The sequence below is a fragment of the Rana temporaria genome, chromosome 1 (genome assembly GCF_905171775.1).
Source record: "Rana temporaria chromosome 1, aRanTem1.1, whole genome shotgun sequence".
Classification (NCBI taxonomy): Eukaryota; Metazoa; Chordata; class Amphibia; order Anura; family Ranidae; genus Rana; species Rana temporaria.
The window spans coordinates 475,185,979-475,208,928 of NC_053489.1; the positions used below are offsets into that span (position 1 = coordinate 475,185,979).

The window sequence follows — 22,950 nt, forward strand, 5'->3', positions numbered from 1 at the left end:
GTACATTATGAATAGTAACAGAGGGTGATAGGAAACCCATGTATTATTTAATACATGTATTTATTTATTGCAGAGGCAGCTCTAGGCTTTGTGAGGCCTTAGGCAAAATTTTCAACATGAGCCCTCACTCCCTTTTGCAGGGGTTAAGGAAGAACCCCAAGGTGGGGCATCTAATTACTACTGCTGCTTGTGTGGGTGGGATGTGTACTGCACCAATCACATGGGAAGAATAAGAGAGGAGGGTCAGCAGGGATTGGCGCAGCACACATCCCACACACACAAGCAGCAGTAAGAAGATACTCCACCTCAGGGTTCTCCCTTAGCCCTTGAAAAAATGGGTGTGGCAATGGGGCATGGGACTGGGAACCATGGGGTAGGGGAGAAGGAGGAGGGGGTAAAAAAGGGGGAGTGGGTAGGAGATGAGGGATTGATAAAGGAGAACTGGAGTGAAACTGGGGGGTCCTGGTTTGTATAGGGATAAAAAAGGGGGAGGATTTGTCTTGGCATGAGGGGGAGAAGCAAATAGATGGGTGCCAAGGGGACTAGAGAGAGGAATGGGGTATACTATTGGCTGGTGAGGAATAGCCATAGTATAATTCAAGCAAATGGGCTGGCTGAGAGGGGGTGAGGGAGGGAGGGAGAAAGAAAGAGACAGATGAAGGAAAGAAGGGTGCCCCCTACATCATAATACTTACTGGGAGGCAGGAGAGAGAAGGGAGGGACTGGATAGATGGATGGATCAGGTGCCATCTTTCCACTTCTGGTTGCTGGTCTTCAAACCTCTAGCCCACACATCCCCTTCTCTTAGGCAGAACACTGTCGGGGAGTGTGGGCAGGCAGACACAGGAGGAGAGGACGGGAGCAGAAGCAGCTCTCTCTTCCCGTCTGTGCAGAAGGGGAGAACTGTCAGTGCAGCGGCTCTATGTGGCTGTGATTCAGAGCTGTCAGTGAGCTCCTGTCCCCCAATAAATTGGTCCTGATCACAGCCCCTAATTAAAGCAAATTTGACAGATTACAGATTACAGACTGGCCTGGACTCAGCACTGTGCTGATGGAAGGGAGATCCCTGCTGCCAGCCTCAGAGGTGGCTCTTTAAATAAGCAAATTAGGCAGCCGCGAGGCCTCTGTGAGCGCAAGGCCTTAGGGGACCGGCTAATTTGCCTAATTAAAAAGCCGCTTCTGATTTATTGCATTTATATAACATTTATATAACATTAACATTTTAAGCACCACTTTACAGAGTGCATGGAACCATTCACATTATTCCTTGCCCCCAAAGGAGCTCATGATTGAACTTCCCTAGTATACTTTAAGCACACATATGCAAGGGCCTTTTTGGTGAGATGACATCTAACCAAATAATTTTCTTTTGGAATTCCCAGAGGAAATCCCTGCAAATACTGCAAAATACAAATACAAATACAACGTTTTTAAACCCGCGCATGCTCAGAAGCAAGTTATGACGCAAGCTTGAATGGAACAGAGTGCCGCCGTACGTGCTGAACGTAACCGCGCTTTGCTAAAGCATTTTGAAAAAAGGATGGTGTGTAGGCAACATCGTTTTTTAAAATAAAGTTTGAAAAACTTAGTTTTTTTCATGCTAAAAAATGACATTTTTTTTCATCACAAAAAAACGACCGTGTATACGCGGCATAAGACTTTGTGTATAATGCACACTCCTCCTGTGTGTAAAACTTCCAGAAAATATTTTCTTATATGAATTATAATGTAGAGATTAGATACTTGACTGTATTGTTCTTACAAACAGCTGTCAGGTTTGACAAAATATTTCAAAATCTTTATCTGACATTGCTAAGTATGCAATTAGTCCAACAAAGGAATAAAACTGTAATCATTTTAGTTAACAAAAAATATGTTCAATTAAAACATGCAGTGATAATGCACTGAGAACAAAAAAACAGCCACAAGTAAGATTTCCTTTCTTTGAGATGCTGAATGTGTGCATTGATAGATAATAAAATTCCCCTCAGTATATGTCGTTTTTTAACAGTTTGTGTAATTTTGATATTGTTTTATGAATTTTGATTAGACCAATTATAGTTTTGCAGGAAATGATGTTTGATTGTCTTGATATTTCCCACTGTGAATACAGATAAGGTTATTTCATGTTGAACTACTTTTGAAACTTCTTGAAGGGTGGCTAGAGTGAAAGTAGACGAACGAACAGACACATTATACGTGCTTTCTGACTTGCTCAATCTAAGAACATCATTGTTGTTATTGTAAAGTAATAGACCATGGGTCCTTGATGGGCCATTGAATTTTCAATACTAAGTAAACAGTACACTATCGATGAAGCAGGTGCAGACATATTGATTCCTTAATCCTAATAGCCTGTGAATTCTACCTCCGCCTCAAGCAATTCATCATTGTTTTTAGCTTCCATATGCTGCAGTCTAGCTTTTAAAACAGTTTTAGCAGACTTTAAGGAACACACACAGCCCATTCCCCCTACAGTTAGAAGCACTCCCTAGGACACACTTAACCCCTTCAGGGCCCCTACCGGTTAACCCCTTCACTGGCAGTGTAATTTTTACAGTAATCAGTGCATTTTTATAGCACTGATCGCTGTATCAATGACAATGGTCTCAAAATGGCATCAAAAGTGTCCACCATAATGTCGCAGTCAGGATAAAAATCGCTGATCGACGCCATTACTAGTAAAAACATGGGCCAGATTCACGTAGAACTGCGGTGGCGTAACGTATCTTAGATACGTTACACTGCCGCAAGTTTTCATCGCAAGTGCCTGATTCACAAAGCACTTGCAATGAAAACCTACGCTGGCAGCCTCCGGCGTAAGCCCGCGTAATTTAAAGGGGCGTCTGCCTTTTAAATTAGGCGCGCTCCCGCGCCGGACCTACTGTGCATGCTCCGTTTCGAAATTCCCGCCGTGCTTTGCGCGAACTGACATAATTTTTTCGAACGGCGACGTGCGTAGCGCAATTCCGTATTCCGGGACATCTTACGCAAACGAGGTGAATTTTTAAATTTCGAAGCGGGAACGACGGCCATACTTTATACAACACATACGTGTGCTGTGTAAAGTTAAGGCACCCAAAATGACGACTAACTTTGCGACGGGAAACTAGACTAGCAGCGACGTAGCGAACGCGAAAAACCGTCGTGGATCGCCGTAACTCCTAATTTGCATACCCGACGCTGGTTTACGACGCGAACTCCCCCCAGCGGCGGCCGCGGTATTGCATCTTAAGATCCGACAGTGTAAAACAATTACACCTGTCGGATCTTAGGGCTATCTATGCGTAACTGATTCTATGAATCAGTCGCATAGATACTCTGAGAGATACGACGGAGTATCTGAGATACTCCGTCGTATCTCGGCTGTGAATCTGGCCCATAATTATTTATAAAAATGCCATAAAACTATCCCCTATTTTGTAGATGCTATAAATGAGATTGGAGAACTTATTCTGAGTACAATTTTCCTCTTATGGTCTCTTTTTTCTTTAGTGAATTTCAATATTTATGGATTTATTTTACTTCTTTTAATATAGGGGGATGCAGGGTCTTCAGCTGCTGGCATCAAGGTAAGTACGTTCAATATGAAATTTAATAAGAACGGATTAATGTACAATGACTGTCATGGTTTCGTAGCTTAGCGAATGAGTGAGCCTTGGTAAGTTAATGAAACTGAGCTATTTTTCACTTCTCTAGAACTATATAAAACTTTCTGATATAGCTATAATGAGTTCTCTTTTTAATGTAAATTATTTTTATTTAGTAACTACTTTCTGTTACAGGGGGAGCCTGGAGAGTCAGGTCGCTCTGGGCAAAAGGTAACACTGAGCTGGACTTAACCATTAAATGTACCTTGGATTTTGCATTTGTGTTGTGTTCAGGGGATAAAGCTGTATTAACAGTTTCTAAACAAAAAGTACACGTATAAAGATGCAGAAAGCATATAAACATTTATAACAAAATAAAAAGCTAAACTCACTAAGCTATCATTCCACAACAACTGCCGAAACATTTGTTATTTTTAGAGCCAATGAAAGCTGAAAATCACAGTCACATGGCTGAAAATAACAATTGTCGTGGCTTATAACATATGTTATGGATTAAATAACTGTAAAGTCATAAAAACCCCCTGGAGAGCAAAACGATAACTGTTTGGAGTTAAAGGGGTACTTAGCTCCCTTTTAAACTATCACAATAATGTCCTCTTTGCTTACATTCCTCTTATATGTGAAATATAATTACATTATTTATGCTGTCCCAGGAAACTAAACCAATCAATTCAGTAATAATTATTATCATATAGAACATTATAAGCTGTGTATAATGATTATGCTAATGACAAGGAATATACAGATATTGCTAAGTTTTAATATTTGCAGCATAACTTTCCAGTTTATAAGGTTCATACATTCAAAATATTAGTCCCATGCCTTATTAACAGGGAATGTTTTATATTAGACATTTAAAATAATATTTAATTCATGCATTTTCTTAATTTCTGGTTATGTGTTTTCTTTCATGTGTTTGCAATCTATTGAACGTTTGTTCAGCTTTTTAGCTTCTTTTAAAAGCTCTAACATGTGACTGCTATACATGCTGTGTTTGTATATTAATACTGCATGTCTAACCACAGAAAATAACATCACATTACCTCTTATGGCAACACAAACGTGGGTTGTGCTTTACTTTCATCATTGAAGAAATTCAGCAGTAACATAAGTTGTTTACAATCAAACAGTATAAAAAAAAGAAAAGAGACACATTACTATAAATCTATAGCGTTGGAGAGTTCATTAGAATTTAAAGTTGAGCTCCAGGTAAACAGCTACATACAGAACAGCTCTGCAGATTGCACAAAAAAAAGAAGCAATGGCAGCCCCATAACCTTCCACCCTCAGCATAATTACCATACCTTAGTGGAGGTCTCCAAGAGGCTCCAAGAACTGTATGTTGGATAATGCTAAAATATACCGTAGATTCACAATCTTTCCATTGCATTCAGTAAGTAAACATTTTCAGGTTTGTTGTTTAATTTTTGTCTATGGAAGGTAATTATATGAGAGAATACTTGCAAGTTATCCCACATGCCAGTACAACTTAGCCCAGTCATGTATACAACTCCTGTAATTTAGTATCTAGGTCACATTATTGGTGCTATTTTCATGGTTGAAGCACACACTTTTGGCATTATGGAAAATAGCATTTTTGGTTTATTTATAGTTTTTCAAAGAAATCTCATGTTATAAATCTTGCAGTTTTTTTAAAACATAGCTAATTAACTTTTATTTCAGACTGCATGTGTCTGTACCTATTGTTAGATATAATATTGATGAAAGACTAGGGCCTACTTTCTGAAAGAGAGATTCCAGGAAAACTAGAAATCCGCTTTTTGATAGCAGTGCTGTGTTTTAATGCTTACTTTACAGATTCTACCTCCGGCATTATGTTGCAACCATAAAAAACAATGTTGATTTACTAAAGACAAATAAACTGTTCTTGTTTAATAATGTTTATTGAATTTTCTAAAAGTACAATGAAAAAAAACCAATACAGATATGTAGACACTTGTACAAAATAGTGTTGAGTACATAGAACAGGTGCTATAGGGTACAAAAACAACATTGCTTCCAGACCATATGACAAAGGATATGTATGACCTGGGAAAAGAAAAGTTCAACAGTCCGTCACTTTCCCCAGTCACATGTTAATATAAAGACAGTATGGAGTATGGAGGTGACAGTGAGAGCAAACCATCATGTGATCTAGACAACCCACAATAGTGGGGGATTAGTCATAACAATGGGTGTAATGCAAGGTAGTTAATGAGCCAAATCTCATCAGTAGTTCAGCAATAAGACAATAATGGTATGGATGCAGTCTATGCCTCTTGTGAGTCGGACAGATTGTATCTATGTTACAAGGTAATGTGATGGAGGTCCTACCGTTCCACATCAATAGGTTAGAACAGTGGTGTTGTCAAGTGTCACAAAGAAAAAAGATTATCAGTCCAATACTGCTAAAGAGGTAATGGGTAATGGGCCCAGAAAAAAAGGGGGGGTCGGTAGGGGAGGTAAATATACTATTCAGTAAGCTAAGTGAATTTTCATGAACTTTTCCCTTAACTTAGTGAATGAGGTGAAGCTCTGCTACCTTCCATCATCCAATCATGCTCAAGATTTTTTTTTTTTTTTTTAAATATTTTGTAGATTGGATATTCTTTGCAAAGTAAAAATTTCATTTTCAGTTTGAACATGATTTACTCCTTTCACAAATGAATCCCAATGACTCCATCCAGGAACTGTGGGTTGAGATTTTGTTATGGGAGAAAGTGTCCAAGTCATTAGGAGCATCTTTGGCTTCCTTGTAAACTTCCTATGAGGCACCCAAAGATCTGACAACTTACTCCAATTGGCGGGTAAGATCAGAATATTTTGGGGTTTACAAATGTTATTTCCATAAAAACCAAAGAGACTTTCTGAGATTTGCTGTACTAGTTACGGATAAATGAGGTATCTTTCCAGAAGTTTGTCTGTCTACTTAATGTAGATGGCCTGCATATACTGTAGCTGTTTAAGTAGCATAGCTACATTCTTCATAAACTACAAAATGTTCTTGTGAAAAGGTATAAAATATTACTTCAGTTACAGTTTGCTACAGTAGTGGATATGTAATACATTTGTGTGACAACAAATTCATTTTTTTTAAGATACACAAAAGTTACTAGCACAGGCACTGAGAGGGACGAGCACTCCTGAAATTGAAATACATGCCTCTTATTTTAGCTTTAGAAAAGGGGACTATGCTTCCAGTATATTTACTTGAGTGGTTAAGTTGGAGCTTGCAGTTAGCATTTCTGCTTAATGCAAAGCTGTGCCTTGCCAATTAAGGGTACATCAACAGGGTTGTTTTAAAGTCAGATCCTCAAGCAGTTTATTCTCACCCATTTTTTGTTGCCCCACTGCTCCGTTCATCCTTCATGACTGAAGAAAATATTTGGTACTTATAGGTGTGGGGGAGCATGGTATTCATGTTCATATACAGTGCTGTGAAAAAGTATTTCCTTTTTTTTTTTTTTTTGCATGTTTCTCACACTTAAATGATTCAGATCATCAAACAAATTTTAATATTACACAACGATGACCTGAGTAAATCCAAGATCCAGTTTTTAAATTATAATTTCATTTATTAAGGGAAAAAAGCTGTTTAAACCTGCCTGGCCCTATGTGAAAAAGTACCTGCTCCCTCCCATGCTGAATCATGAATGAACTGTGATTAACCACAATTTTTTGGAAAGCTGAGTTAAATCTCTTTTGCAACACCCAGGCCTGAATCCTGCCAGACCCGTTGAATCAAGAAATCACATAAATAGAAGCTGTCTGACAAAGTGAAGCACGCTAACAGATCACAAAAAGCCACACATCATGCCAATGATTAAAAAAACAATAAAAAAAAATCAAGAACAGATTAGAAACAAAGTAATGTACATGTATCGGTCTAGGAAGGGTTTCAAAGACATTTCTAAGGCTTTGGAACTCCAGTGAGCCACAGGAAAAGTCATTATCCACAAAAGGAGATAACTTGGAACAATGGTGAACCTTCCAAGGATGGCCGGCCTACAAAAATTACTCCAAGAGCATGATGACGACTCACCCAGGAGGTCATAAAATAACCCAGAATAACATTTAAAGTACTGCAGGCCTCACTTGCCCCAGGTAAGATCAGTGTTCATGATTCATAGGAGAGTTCCAAGGCCAAGGCCACTGCTGATCAAAAAGAACACAAAGGCTCATCTCACGTATACCAAAAAACATCTTAATTATCCCCAAGACTTTTAGGCAAATGTTCTGTGGACTGATGAAACAAAAATTGAACTTTTTGGAAGCTGTGCGTTCCGTTACATCTGGCATAAAACAAATACATAATTTCATAACAAGAACATCATACCAACAGTCAGACGTGGTGGTAGCATGTTGGTCTGGGGGCTGCTTTGCAGCTTCAGGACCTGGAGGACGTACCATAATTGATGGAACCATGAATTCTGAGCTCTACCAGAAAAATTCTAAAGTAGAATGTCCGTGCATCAGTTAGTGACCTCAAGCTCAAGTGCACTTGTGTTTTGCAGCAGGACAATGATCCGAAACACAACAGCAAGTTCACCTCTAAATGATTCAAACAAAGCAACATTTAGGTTTTTGGAGTGGCCTAGTCAAAGCCTGGACTTAAATCCAATTGAGATGCTGTATCATGATCTTACATAGGATATTCGTGCTGTAAAACCCTTCAATGTGGCTGAATTAAAACAATTCTGCAAAGAAGAGTGGACCAAAATTGCTCCACAGCAATGTAAAAGACTCATTGCCAGTTATTGCAAATGCTTGATTGCAGTTGTTGTCGCCAAGGGTAGCACAACCAGTAATTAGGTTTAGGGGGAAATTACTTTTTCACATAAAGCCAATCAGGTTTGGACAGCTTTTTGTTGCCTTAATAAATGAAACCATTTTGTATTTACTTGGGTTATATTTGTTTAATAATAAAATTTGTTTGTTGAGTCATTTAAGTGTGACAATTGTGAAAAAAAAAATCAGAAAGGGGGCAAATACTTTTTTACAGCATTGTATATTCACTTCTGCTTAACCACTTTAAGACCGGGCCTATTTTTCAAACTTGTTGTTTACACGTTAAAATGTTATCTTTTTTTTGCTAGAAATGTACTTAGAAGCCCCCAAACATTATATATTTTTTCTAACACCCTAAAGAATAAAATGGCAGTCGATGCAATACAATACCTGTCCCCGAGAATGTGCACCCGGAGCATGATGGGACTGTGACGTCATAAGAGGCCTATATATATCGGTGCAAGCCGCGCACACGGCATTACAGCGGGAGGAAGTGATGTGTCAACATCGAAGAAGAAGAGAAGAAGAAGAAGAAGGCAGAAGGCGACAGAAGCCCGGGCACCCCCCCACTGAAGATGTCGAAGAAGCCAGGGAGGGGGGCCGCTGTAAAAGAGCTAAAGAAGAAAGCAGCCCCCCCGGCAGAAGAGAACCAGATGGCGGTGAAGACCGACACCTACCCCCCCGTCGAAGAAGTACCCCCCCTTGTAAAAGAGCTAAAGAAGAGAGGGGGGGCCCCAGAGCTGACTAATAAATTACTTTAAAAACCCTGTGTAGTGTGTTTTTTTTTTTTTTTAATTCCTCCAGGTGAATGGCTAGGGGTACCCCATATTCATTCACCTAGGGTGGGGGGACGGTATCTGGGGGCCCCCTTATTAAAGGGGGCTCCCAGATTCCGATAAGCCCCCCGCCCGCAGACCCCGATAACCAACGGCCAGGGTTGTTGGGAAGAGGCCCTGTCGTTATCAACATGGGGACAGGGTGCTTTGGGGTGGGGGGGCAGCAGGGCATCCCCCTGCCCCAGAGCACCCAACCCCCCCCATGTTGAGGGCATGCGGCCTGGTACGGCTCAGGAGGGGGGGCGCTCGCTCATCCCCTCTCCTTTCCTGACCGGCCGGGCGGCGTGCTATGGATACCGGTTTGGTATGGATTGTAGGGGGACCCCCACACCGTTTTTTAGGCGTAGGGGGTTCTCCTTACAACCCATACCAGACCTAAGGGCCTGGTATGCCCCTGGGGGGGAACCCATGCCGTTTTTTATTTAAAATTTGGCGTGGAGTTCCCCCTCATGATTCATACCAAACGCTGCGGCTAGAATTGGCGGGAATCCAAGTTGGATTCCAGTCGCTTCTTTGACGGCTTTTTCCCCATCGCGGCGAGCCGGCTCGGCGCTGGCTCCCGGAATGGGGCTCATAGGTGGTCAATCTTGCCGAGAAAGGGAGCGAGATTGACACAATATCACGGTCACCTACAGTACTTTCTGTCACATTGTATTTGCGCAGCGGTCTTACAATCACACTTTTTTTGGAAACACAGTAAAGTTAGCCCATTTTTTTTTATATTGTGAAAGATGATGTTACGCCGAGTAAATTGATACCAACGTCATGCTTCAAAATTACGCCCGCTCGTAGAATGGCAACAAATTTTTATCCTTAATCTCCATATGCATTGTTTACAAAATTATACAGGTTGTAACCTTTTGAGTTACAGAAGAGATCTAGGGCTAAAATTATTGCTCTCGCTCTAATGATCGCGGTGATACCTCACATGTGTGGTTCGAACACCGTTTTCATATGCGGGGTGCTACTCATGTATGCGTTCGCTTCTGCACGCGAGACATGTCTACAAATAAATTGATAGCTATTCCATTATTTTTATATTATTTCTTTTTAGAGTTGATTTGTCATGCTTATTACAGTAGAGATTTTAAAAAGCATGAATGTTTCAAGATAGAGAGTTTACCTTGTGTACCTTACCATCTTTTGAAATGCTATATTTCCTATGTACACAAATTATTCTATAATAGTTTGAAATTGAAAATTATGATTGTTACATTTTCTGAAAGCAGCAGTCACACTTCAGATTGTTTTCTATAATTAAAGTATTTTGTACTTCAGAATACAGAAAGAGAAAAACATGACATTTAGGGCTTTTGTTTTGAGATTGAAATGGCAAAGGTTTATAAAAAAAAAAAGTAGAAATAAAAACTTTTTTTGTGTTTTCACCTCAGTATCTCAAGAAACAAGAAAGTTTATTAAATCTTTTATTAAAGATTATGAATATACAAGATATAGTATTAATAAGAGAACAGACCTTGCATTTAAGAAGCTATGTTGACAGTATAATTATATTTTAGATTTATGGTGCAAGCTGTTATTTCGCTCACCATTGGTGAAAAAAAATAATCCTGCAGTTATGATGTCAGCAGATTACTGTCCTTCTTAGCCATGTTTGCCACACAGAGCTGCAATCATGGACAGAGAAAAAAAAAGAAAGAATTTTCTTTGTAGACCATGCGGATGTTTCCAAATTTTGTGATGTGATAGAATTTGGCAGAAATGCAGCCATTTTCGTACACATTTTAGTGGGTATATTTAGGCACAAATTAAGTGACTTGTTCCTAAACAAGCAATGATTTTTTCCAGGTTTCATTGACTATTTCTCCATTCATTTATTAAGCTACAATCTATAATCTGGCAAAATCTAAATAGCGCAAAATGTCTTTGAACAGAAGATAAATAAGCATCAAATCTGCATTGTTTTTACTAGCAGTGCTGTCTTTCCAGCTTTACTGAGGTTGCAATCTGGCACTGGGGGGAAGATTGGTTATTTCTATGTGCTCCTTGAACTATTAATTCGTCCCTGGTTGCAGGTAGCCATTGTGTTCTTTATTTTTTATAGGAGTTCATCAAATGTTTAATGTATTACCTGGTTTTAATTGCATAATGTCATTGTAAGCAGGCGTAATCATACATACGTCAATATAAACCATTCCCAGGTAGGAGGTTTACCGAAGAATGCTTTTAGTTAAAGACACTGCTTGCTCTATTCTGTTGTTATGTAGACATATTTTTTTTAAGAATCATGCAACTTATTCATTACAGCCACCCCTGTTCTCTGCTCTATTTCTCAAGCAGTCTTTTACCATCTGCCGGTGACCATTAAAAGCACTTTATTGTCACAGTTGTGTCTCTGTGAGGGTATAAAATCTGCTGTTACTGTTCCATTGTGTCTGCCCTTTTCTCACCACAAGAACATATTTTTCTGTAATATGATTTTTCTGTAGGGCGAACCAGGGCTTCCTGGGCTACCCGGACTTCCTGGAATAAAGGTAAATTGTTTTTCACAACACTGTATTTTTATAGCTGCATTCATTATTATAGTGTATTCTACAAAATTTCAACCGATTTCTAGATTCGTTGCAATTTCACAGTTTCATGTGTAGGTGTACACACTTGCTTAACTGACTATAAAGATTATTCTTTTCAATAAAACGATATCCCCCCCCCCCCCCCCCCGTATGCTGCTTCCCAATTATTTTCACACTGTGGCTGTGATATTTTTGTAACCATCAAAAAGAGTTACTAAACTACACTATATTATCAAAACTATTGGGACACCTTTACATGCACATGAACTTTAATGGCATCCCAGTCTTATGTCTCGTACACACGATCGCGAAGAGAAGATTGCGATGTGAGCTTTTTGTCGCAAATTCTGACCGCGTAAGATTGGGATGCCATTAAAGTTCATGTGAGTGTAAAGGCAGGTGTCCCAATACTTTTGGTAATATAGTGTATATTTGATTGTGAATCTGCATAAACAGTTTTTAAAATTAAATACATTTTTCATATAAGTCATATTAATAAAGGTGGTGCTACTTTACATACAACATACATAATATTTTATACTATCATATCTTTATTTGAGCATATGGTTTGTAGCTCCTTTATAACTTTGTGTGCAGTAATGTGCTTGTTTGTGTTCTATAGCATGTTATTTAAGTAAGGCATTCCAAGCTAAAAAACAGGTGTTCCAATTAATTCAGGTACTGGTTTGACTGTTCCTGAAACACATAAAAACCACAGAATTTTTGTTGAAATGCAATATACTGTAGTTCATTTAAAACAGATTTTGAGACTTTAGAAGAGGAGTTTATTAAGACTGAATTGTATTACATGTATGTCATACAAAAAAATAAAAGAGAAGTATGGCCAAAATCACAGGAGTGCACTTACTTTTACATTCCTATGACCCAGTAACAGCAGACAGTGGGATACACTCTGTGACTCATCTACCGTCACAGAGCAGTTTCAGGCTCTGGAAGGATCTCAACCATATCATTAAGATCAACCTAGCTACCTGATTGCCAGCTGTTCAGTTGCACTATCCCCTCTCCAGCCCTTCGCTCCAGTGAGTGCTGGAGGGGCAGAGTGGAGAGCGGTGACTCACAGTCACCACTCTCAGCAGTCATGTGTTCGCTCATTTCCCGTGTTAAGAGCTGGCAGAGGACAGCTACAACACGAGGCCAATGCTGAACCAATGTGAGTATGTATGTTTGTTTTTATATACCCAAACACCTCCTTTATACAAAAATGTTGCCTTTAAGATGGTAAAATAGTACACTTTGAAAACCAGTTAAAAAACTGAGTTTTTCACAGCACAACTGGCCCAAAGTTTTGTGGACTTTCTGTTAAATGCAACTCACTAACTTTGGAGAAAATATAATCTACATAATAGTTTTAACTGCTTTTATTCCCCCTGATGTCAGTGTAGTCAGCAAGGCACACCATCAATTCACAAATTGTGCAAGAAATGTTATAGCTAACTGTGTCTGTAATCTAAAGTGAAAGAAGTTTGGTCATTCAATATTACAAAAATCCCAGACAACTAAATGAATCAACAGTGTGGTTCAAACAAAAGGAAGTTGTGTGTTTTGAAATGGCCAAGTCTTGACCTCAGAGTCATTGAAATGCTGTGGTTTGATCTGAAGCTGCCTATAGAAGACATTCCAAAAAATTCAGTAATTTAAACATCATTTTAAACAGGAATGAGACAAAAGACCTAAGGTCCTCCAAACAACAGCTATAAAAAGTAATTTGTGAAAGCTATTGGTTATTGGTTAATTAAGAAGTTTCCAAAGGGAACTACAAAATTCCACATCTGGAAGGTACACTGTTTAGGAAATATTTACTTTAGAAGCAGCCGGTGACATCACTGGTGCATGCGCATTGGAGGAATGGCATACTAGAGGATCGGATTATTTTTTTGTAAATCTCAGTATACCAAATCACTCTTTAGGATCCTTAAAGTAGTTCTAAATGCAATAAGCTATTTCTTTTTTACCTCAAAGGGGTTGTAAAGGTAAAACATTTTTCACCTTAATGCATTCTATGCATTAAGGTAAAAAAACATCAGATGATACCGGTGGGGGGATTAAAGTGCTACTGACCATCAATGATTGTAGATTTGTTATTTTAGAAAGGGGGAATTAAAGTGCCACTGATCACCAGTAATGTGCAAACATGTCATCATATTTTAATTTTTTTGGTGGGTCATCAGGCACTGTTCAGTGTTATTGATGTTGATCTACATCGCTGGACAACAGGACTGATGATGGATCTACAATGAGGGACGGGGTTTTATTATAAAAGAGTTGTGAAAAAGAAGTGTATATGTTTAATTACCATTTGCATTTTTGTGTGAATGAATAGGGGTTATATGTACCTTTTACTCATTCATGTGTGGGGGCTATATCTAGTATCTGGGGGATTGCAGATTTTGGTAAGCTCCCTGCCAGCAGACCCCCACAACCACTGGGTCATGGTTGGGGGAAAGGCCCATGTCCTCAACAACATGGGGACAAGGTGCTTTGCCAGGGTGTTCCCCATGTTGAGGGCACGTGGCCTTGGATGGTTTGGGGGGTACATGCTTATGCCCCCTTTTCTGTCTAACCAAGCTGCATGCTTGAATTAGGGTCCAGAATGGACAGCCTTGTTTTTCTGTGGAATAGATATCAAGGGAATCCTTGTGTGGAGTCCCCCATGATAATAATGCCAGACCCCATCAAGGATTAGGGTTTGGTAGGTGTTTTAAGGGAAGCCCTGTGCTATTTTCTTGGAGAGTTCCCCATTAGCATGTATGCCAAATCCTTATCTACTGTAGGATAAGGGTCTGGTATAGAGGAAAGGGAATCTAAAAATGTAATTTTTACTGTAGTGTATACATCATACAGATGTGCCAGTTCACAAAAGATTAAGGGCATTCCACAGGCATGTTATTTTGAGTTTTAATGTTGCTTTTAAGCATTATTTAAAAAGCTTCTCCTCTCCAAATCAATAATAAAAAAAAATGTTTTCTTTGCTACAACTTCCACAGGCCACTGCCCAGGCACCTATGCCATTTCTATTACAATCCCTAAAAAAATGATCCATCATTATTCTTTAACATTTAGGCTGGGTTTACACTGGAGATCACAGCGGCTCACAAAAGGAGTCCAGTGCGTCTCCATTCACCATTTCAGGTCCTATTTAAACCTGAATTTTGGGCTGAATTCGGACCTGAAATGGACCAAAAGACGCAGAGGAGTCCTGTGCATTTCGCACCGGAGGATGTGTGAACCGGCTCCATAGAGAGCCGATCACAATGTCCTGCTATGCAAACTGGATGCGGCAAAACACACATTCAATTCGCAATAGTGTGAACCCAGCCTCAGGCTTACATTCCGCTTGTGTACTTCAGCAAAGGTCAGCAAACTCACTCCGAACCAAACCCAGATAAGTTGTCACTACTGACCACTAATGATTGTGTGTAAATATTTGGGGGGTTAAAGTGCCACTGACAATGAATGCTTGTAGGATAATTTTTTTGTGTGATTTTGAGGAGGGGGGAGGGGGTGGTTGATGGAATTAAATTGCCATTGACAACTACCAATTATTGTGAGATCTTTTTAAAAGGTAAAGACATGAAAGGTAACTGTAAGCAATCCCAGATTTTTGGTCCTCCCTGTCCCTGATTCGCCAGGACCGTCCCGGAAATAGATCCATGTCCTGGGGTCCCGGTGAATCAGGGCTGAGTCCCAGAAATGCCTGCAGAGTCGTATTTTCCCTGCACGCCGCCAGCTACAGTTTGCATGGCATCCGTCAACTCTCCCCTCTGCCTCTGACACAGTCACACACAGTGCAGAGTGGAGTGCACGGAACCCACCCCAGCTCCTCATCCTGTGTTTTCCTGTACACAGAGGAGGAGATGGGGAGCAGCACACCACTCTGCCACAACATGGCTGATCTGAGGTCTGTGATGATTTATGTGTAAATTCAATTTTCAGAGGAGGAAGGCATGGGGAAGAGGGTGGGGGTAGGATCAGGGGGAAGAATGGAGCTGGGATAGGATCAGGGGGAAGGATGGAGCTGGGATAGGATTAGGGGGAAGAATGGAGCTGGGATAGGATCAGGGGGAATGGGTGGAGCTGGGATGGGATCAGGGCAATCGATGGAGCTAGGATGGGATTGGGGGAATGGATGGAGTCGTGGGGTAGAATCGGGGGAATGGATGTAGATGGGATGGGATCAGGGTGGTGGATAGAGATGGCATGCAATCAGGGGAATAAATGGAGCTGGGATCTAATCAGGGGAATGAATGGAGCCGGTATGAGATTGGGGGAATTGATGGAGCCATAATGGGATTGGGGGAATGGATGTAGCCGGGATTGGATCAGGGGAATAGATGGAGCAGGGATGGGATCGGGGGAATAAATGGACTTGGGATGGAATTAGGGGAATGGATGGAGATGGGATGGGATTGGAGGAATGGATTGAGCTAGGATGGGATCAGGAGAGTAGATGGAGCTGTGATGGGATCACTCCCACTGTTACGCACTTGGCCATGCCCACATTTTGCGGTGGTGCACTACGTGCGCCACAGGTCTTGTCCCTCAACCAGTGTCACTCTTTCTGAAGTTTAAATGTTAGGAGGTATGGCTTTATATACTATTAAAAAAAACAGTTTTTATTAAATACTACCAAAAGAAAGCCCTATCTAAAAAATGATATCAAATTTATTTGAGTCTAATGTTGCAAGGCTGAGTCAACTATCATAGCACTGAAAAATGGCCTGGTAATCAAGGGGTATATACAGGCTAGTACACAGGCTAGTGGTTAACGAAAGTCATACACTTGTAAGGGTTTAACATTTTTTTTTACTTTTGACAGTATGCCTGACCAAGATGATTACAAAATCTACTGACTTCTTTCCAGATTCAGTTCATGTTCTTAAAATGTTTCCACAGCAATATTAAGAGAAGTCATGCTGTTTTACTTTTACCTGTCGTCCTTTTATAAATGCTTTTTTGGTTTCTTGTTGAAAAGAGAGAGAACATTTGATTGCAGAATCATCTGAACATCTTTTTTTTGTCTGTGAATCTGTTCTTATTTAATTAAGTGATGTTCCACTTGAAATGATAAGTACAGAGAGATTTCCTTAGAGTTCTGTTATAAATAACATTGTGAGTTTGCAAGGCAACGAACACTTGTAGCAGAAATCCGAGGGGCCAAAAATACTGATTTTTTTTTTTTTATTTGTACGTATGTCTGCTGTGTTTGTGTTAATGGACAGTGGTTGTGGGCGATTAAAGGATTTTCTTGTTTTTATTGCAGACCAGTAGAACAACAATACCTCTCTTTCACAGGCTTTTACTTTTGTTCTATGCTTATTCATTTTTATGACTTTCCAGTCTCTGCAGCCATCCTTTTTTTATCTAGTCTACCTCCTACCAGTGTCTGAATATTCGAAACAATTATAGTCACTGACAGTATCTTGACTGTTGAAAACCATGACTGTGTAGGCCAGTAGCGGGCTTGCCGTTTGGGGGTTAATATGCCTTGTGTAAAGTCACGACTTTTTTTATTCTGTTTAATAGTTTATTACTCCACGTGCCCCGTTGAGGAGATTTCTGTTTTCTGTGTGTGTCTTTAAGACCAGAAGGGAGGAGAAGCTTCCCAATGCATACACAGAAAGCGATAAAAGCACCTTCAGAAATAGGATGGAGAAATAAAAAAACTTCTTGCAGGATTTTGTTGCTGTGTTCCCATTTATATATATGCAATAATTTTTTTATTTTATTTTTTACCACCATCCCCAATATGTTAAACCGGAAATTGTTTTAATAATTAAATAATAAATAATAATGTCATAATTAAATGAATTCTAAACAAATGTGTAATCCACCAGTGTTCAACAAATATGTGAATGATAGAGAAATCATATAAATATTGAGGCATACATAAGTCCACAGGTAATCATAAAATTAATGAAGTCCATCAATTAACAATATAAAATCCACCAGTGCTCAAATCAGTGAAGTCTATCCAAATGTGCAATGGCGTCTCCAAACGCTATTAGAAAAAAACGTGCTGAATCCACCACCAGATTAGAAGAAATCACTTCTTACCAAATGTCCGTGATCCCCCATTACAGAGGATCAGGGAGAGCGTGTAGTAAAAGCACAGCTTGATTCCAATATACAGCGAGCACACTCAAAGCTCTTCAGATCGCCTCATAGCCGATGGCCGATGGGTGAGTGTACGTAGTACATATAAAACATAAATGCTCCAAATAGTGTAAAACCTTTTAAAATGTATTTTAAAAAACAAAGTATCACACTTACAATGGTAGCGTCAATAAAAGCCTAAAGTCTGATGTGCCAGCCGGCGCACGATCAGACAAACCCGTCCTTCTGGGCAAATGAACTGTAACACGAGGTGACGTCAGCGCGTTGTTCCGCCCTTGTTTTAAACCTCTTCTGAGATTTTGTCAGCAACCAAATATATAAACATAGAAAATACTTTTTGTTAGAACCACTAGATAAAGAGGTGTTACATTACACATTTTCACATTTTATATATCAAAAGTCTGTGAAAAATTGTATTTGAACACTTTTTTGATGATGTCATTATTTTGTAGAGTGGTACCCCCCTGATGAAGAACGTTATGTAATGCATGTTCGAAGCGCGTTGGGTTCACGTAGGGATCTATAAAAAGCACAATAATGTCAGACTTGAACATAAGCCAGTTGTACTAAGCAAACTGATATGACATCACCACAGCCCGCTTCAACTCAAAGAGTCCAACGGGTTTCGAACATGCATTATATAACGTTCTTCAGGGGATACCACTCTACAAAATAATGACATCATTGTCAAAAAAGTGCTTAAGTACTATTTTTAACAGAGTTTGGTACATAAAATGTGAAAATGTGTTATGTAACACTGTTTTTTAAGATGAGGCCATTGCCACTGGCCCTTTTTATCTAATGGGACTAATAAAAAATATTTTTATACAATTATCTATGTTTATATATTTGGTTGCCTACAAAATCCCATAAGAGGTTTAAAACAATTTCCTATTTCCCATTGACATAGCCTTACTTCCTGCTGTGTTAAAAGCCAGAAAATGGTGGCAGATCTTCCCTGTAGGGACACACGGCTAGAGTTCTACTTTAAGTTGTTTTGAGAATTTGCAATGAGCCAAAAAATATCTCTGACACCACCATTACCAGAGAACTCCAAAAGCACTAAGTGCTTATTAACCACTTAAGACCCGGACCAATATGCAGGTTAGGGACCTGGCCCCTTTTTGCGATTCTGCACTGCGTCGCTTTAACTGACAATTGCGCTGTCGTGCGACATGGCTCTCAAACAAAATTGGCATCATTTTTTTCCCACAAATGGAGCTTTCTTTTGGTGGTATTTGATCACCTCTGCAGTTTTTATTTTTTGCGCTATAAGCAGAAATAGAGCGTCAGTTTTGAAAAAAATGTTATATTTTTTACTTTTTGCTATGATAAATATCCCCCCAAAATATGTATAAAAAATTGTTTTTTCCTCAGTTTAGACCGATACGTATTCTTCTACTAAGTGTTTATTGATTAGTTTGCGCAAAAGTTATATCGTTTACAAAATAGGGGATAGTTTTATGGCATTTTTATTAATATTTTTTTTTACTAGTAATGGCAGCGATCAGCGATTTTTTTTCGTGACTGCGATATTATGTCGTGACTGCGATATTATGCCGGACTCTTCAGCTCCTGTAACCTGATTACGGGACACCGGCGGCGATCGGGTCCACGGGTCCCGCGAGCGCGATCACGAAGCTTCGGACCGGGTCACGAGCGCGCCACCGGCGGTGGGCGCGCGACCCACGGCTGGGCTCTTAAAGGGCAACATATCTGTACGTGCCTGTGCCCAGCCGTGCCGGTCTGCCGAAGTATATCGGCGTTAGGCGGTCCTTAAGTGGTTAATTAGCAGAAAGGCAGTGCTTTTACAGGTACAGAAACCTGTGCAACCTGGATAAAAAAAAAATAATGATAAAAATACAATAGCTTATCAGAACATGCTGGAGGGCATCCAGCTGTGATTTAACATAAGAATATGCTGTGTACAGTACTTAGGTAACTGCAAATAAATGAAAAGCTTTTCCCTGGGCGATGATATTGTTAGTGTGGTCAGGTTGTACTGAATGTTGCTCCTAATAGCCCGCAAACTGCATATCATCTGACCGGGCTAACTAACAGTAAAAAATGTCAGGTTTCATTTCATTTTAGACACTTGAATGCTCAAGGTTTGTTCTCTGCCTCAGGATGGATTAGCATTTACTATTCAGTTATATATAACACCTTGTAATAGACACACTTGCACAAAAAGTCTTTGGGCAAAGTGTGATATTTTACTGTATCCAAGAACAACCAGAAAGACTTCAACAGCTGTAATCTAATGGAAACGTACATGGAATTAGTTGCAGAAGCTTAATTTTATCATTTCTTGTGCCATATGTTGTTAAACAGAAGCCAGTGTGTCATTTATATTTAAAATTAGGTAAATCAATTGGGCCTCTGCTATGCTTGTTGGTTAAAGCGCAAGTATCTCCAATGTATCTAACAGTATCTATTCATGTACAGAAATATGCCAAATGCATATCTTTTCTGAGAATTGCTTAAAACATTGGACTGTTTTTACATTATTAAAATAAAACTTAAACCAGTTGTATCAAGATTGCACAATTTGTGAACAAAATACCCTTAAAAGACCTTCTGTGTCATATCAGAATAATTTTATCAAGGCTGTTTTCAAATAAAGACCACGTATCACATTTTCTACTTTCATAAATTATCAGAGTCATTTGATCCCCATTAGTACAGTATTGTATGTTCATAGGGGACAAATGTTGGGTTTTGTATTACTCAGTCCAACTGGTATGTTGCATGTGCTTATATTGAGCTCCACCTAGTGGCACACAGCAAAACTGTCTTTGGATATGGCCTTGCAACTTCAATAAACGGCAGAAGGAAATGTTATCCTTCCATCCTTGGTTAGCTGCCTGGAGACAATGAAAATTGTCTATCGATTGCACTTAGAGAACGCAGCCAATTTTAAAAGTAAGAGCAAGTAACTAAAATCGCACATCCAATCACTAGAAAAAAAGAACAGTTATATAAATAGAAAAAAACATGAATTATGGATGTAATCTTGATTTTTTTTTTTTGTCTTCGATTGTTGTTATCTTTTTGAATATCCCCTTCTCGTCTTTATCCTCTTTTTTTCTTTAGCTTGTTTGTATTCATCTTGTCTTCACTGCCCTCTCTAAATTATTTTTAGTTGTTTGACACTTTACTTTCATGCCCTTGACCATCACATTTTCCCCATTCCATTATATGATGATGAAACTGATGATGTTCATTCTTAACATTGCTCTATATATTGTGTTTTCTGCAGTAGTGATTTCAGAGAATTTGTGTTTGAAAATGATGTTACTGATGGACATTTGTCTTATGAGAAGTTTTAAATAAGCATTTAGTTGTGAGTTCCATAGAAATGTGGAAGACAACTAAATACATTATCTAATCAGGTTCCTACTTCATCAGAGTTTTGTTATCATGGCGCTCAACTCCCTTTGATGCAAACATAAGAATTGCTAGGCAGAGTCCTAGAGGTTCAGTTTTCTCATTAGCAAAGGCTTGATGGGGCATTTTGTATAAAAGCTTTTTATGTGCTAATATTTAACATATCTATTAAAAAACATATCATGAAGAACACATCTTGACATCTCTGGTAGACATAGGAAGAATATGCAATCATATTTACCCTTACTAGACAGAAATGTCATTCAGTTTCACTAGAAGCATGGCTTCCCTGAATGCCCACCACCAACCCACCTAACCTCCTCTTATAAGGCCCCGTACACACGACCAAACATGTATGCTGAAACTGGTCCGCGGGCCAGTTTCAGCATACATGTTCGGTCGTGTGTGGGCGCGAGCGGGCCGAATTCCAGCAAACATTTGCCCGCCGGGCCATTTGCCCGCTCGGACATGTACGGTCGTCAGTACAGACCTACCGTACATGTCCAGGCGCCCGCCGTCCCTCGCATGCGTCGAATGACTTTGACGCATGCGTGGAAGCCTTTAAATGGCAGGCCCGCCCACGTCTCCGCGTCATTGCCGCGTCATCGTCGCGGCAACGACGCGGACACGCCCCGCATATTGTTTACGCGCGGACTTCTGTACGATGGTGTGTACAACCATCGTACAGAAGCCCTCTGGCAGACATGTACGGTGAAAACGGTCCGACGGACCGCTTTCACCGTACATGTTTGTTCGTGAGTACCCGGCCTAAGAGTATCCCTAACAGCCACTAAAATGCTCACATGGACAATGCTCCCCATTCAGTTAAGAGCAGTTTAACCTTCAGATTAAAGAATTAGACCAACAGTAGTAGATGCAAATAAAATAAAAAGGATCTACAGAAGAGACAATAATGTTAATTGTGGTGTTTGCTCTTAGGAAGGACTAATATAGGAGTAGAGACCATTTGGGAAAGCGAATGTTCACTGAGCTTAGTAAATTAGGTGTGTTCACTCCAAACATTCAATAATGTGAAAAAAAGTTAAAGAATTTTTTTTTTTATTAATTTCCCCTCCACTTGTGTGGGTTCAAATTAAACACAGATTTACCTTATTATACAGCCCATTTTCCTTTAGTAAATAAAAGTGATTTTAAAGTCAGTCAGTGAGTGCGGAAGGAGCCGAGACTGCCCGACTATACCCGAGTGTACTGCGCTCGGTATATGTCGGCGCAGTATTCAAAACTCGGCCCGGGTATCGGCGTATACCGCGCACCCACGATTTTGCCCTGATTTTCAGGGCAAAAAAGTGTGCGGTATACGCCGATAAATACGGTAGTTATTTATTATATTATAATTTATGATTTTCTGTTTCAAACTTTAACATACCCGGGGGATGTCTACTAGACTCTTGTTTGGACAGATTTAAGTGAGTTATTCCTAAGATTTACAGGCCTACAATATAAAATGCCAAATTGCCATGCAAAACAATGTACCGCTTTGACATTCAAAAATCAGACATAATCCTACCACCAGGGAGGTTAAGGTAAAAAAACACACCACTACAACCCCCCCCCCCCAGTACCTAAGCACTTGTCTGTCAGTCAAACTCCTGTGAGGAGGGAATGGGGGTGTGGTTTACTGTCACTGTGTGTGTCTAT

The 22,950-nt window shown here is 39.7% G+C and overlaps 1 protein-coding gene across 5 annotated transcripts in view; it reads left to right on the forward strand.

Annotated features, from left to right (window-relative positions):
* The window catches only part of COL25A1 (collagen type XXV alpha 1 chain), a 588,595-nt gene that overhangs the window by 463,316 nt on the left and 102,329 nt on the right, over nt 1–22,950 (forward strand). For all 5 annotated transcript variants that reach the window (XM_040329411.1, XM_040329395.1, XM_040329418.1 and 2 more), the window contains exons 16-18: nt 3,540–3,572; nt 3,786–3,821; nt 11,683–11,727. In XM_040329411.1, coding sequence (XP_040185345.1) covers nt 3,540–3,572; nt 3,786–3,821; nt 11,683–11,727 — 114 coding nt within the window. The remainder of the gene's footprint in view (nt 1–3,539; nt 3,573–3,785; nt 3,822–11,682; nt 11,728–22,950) is intronic.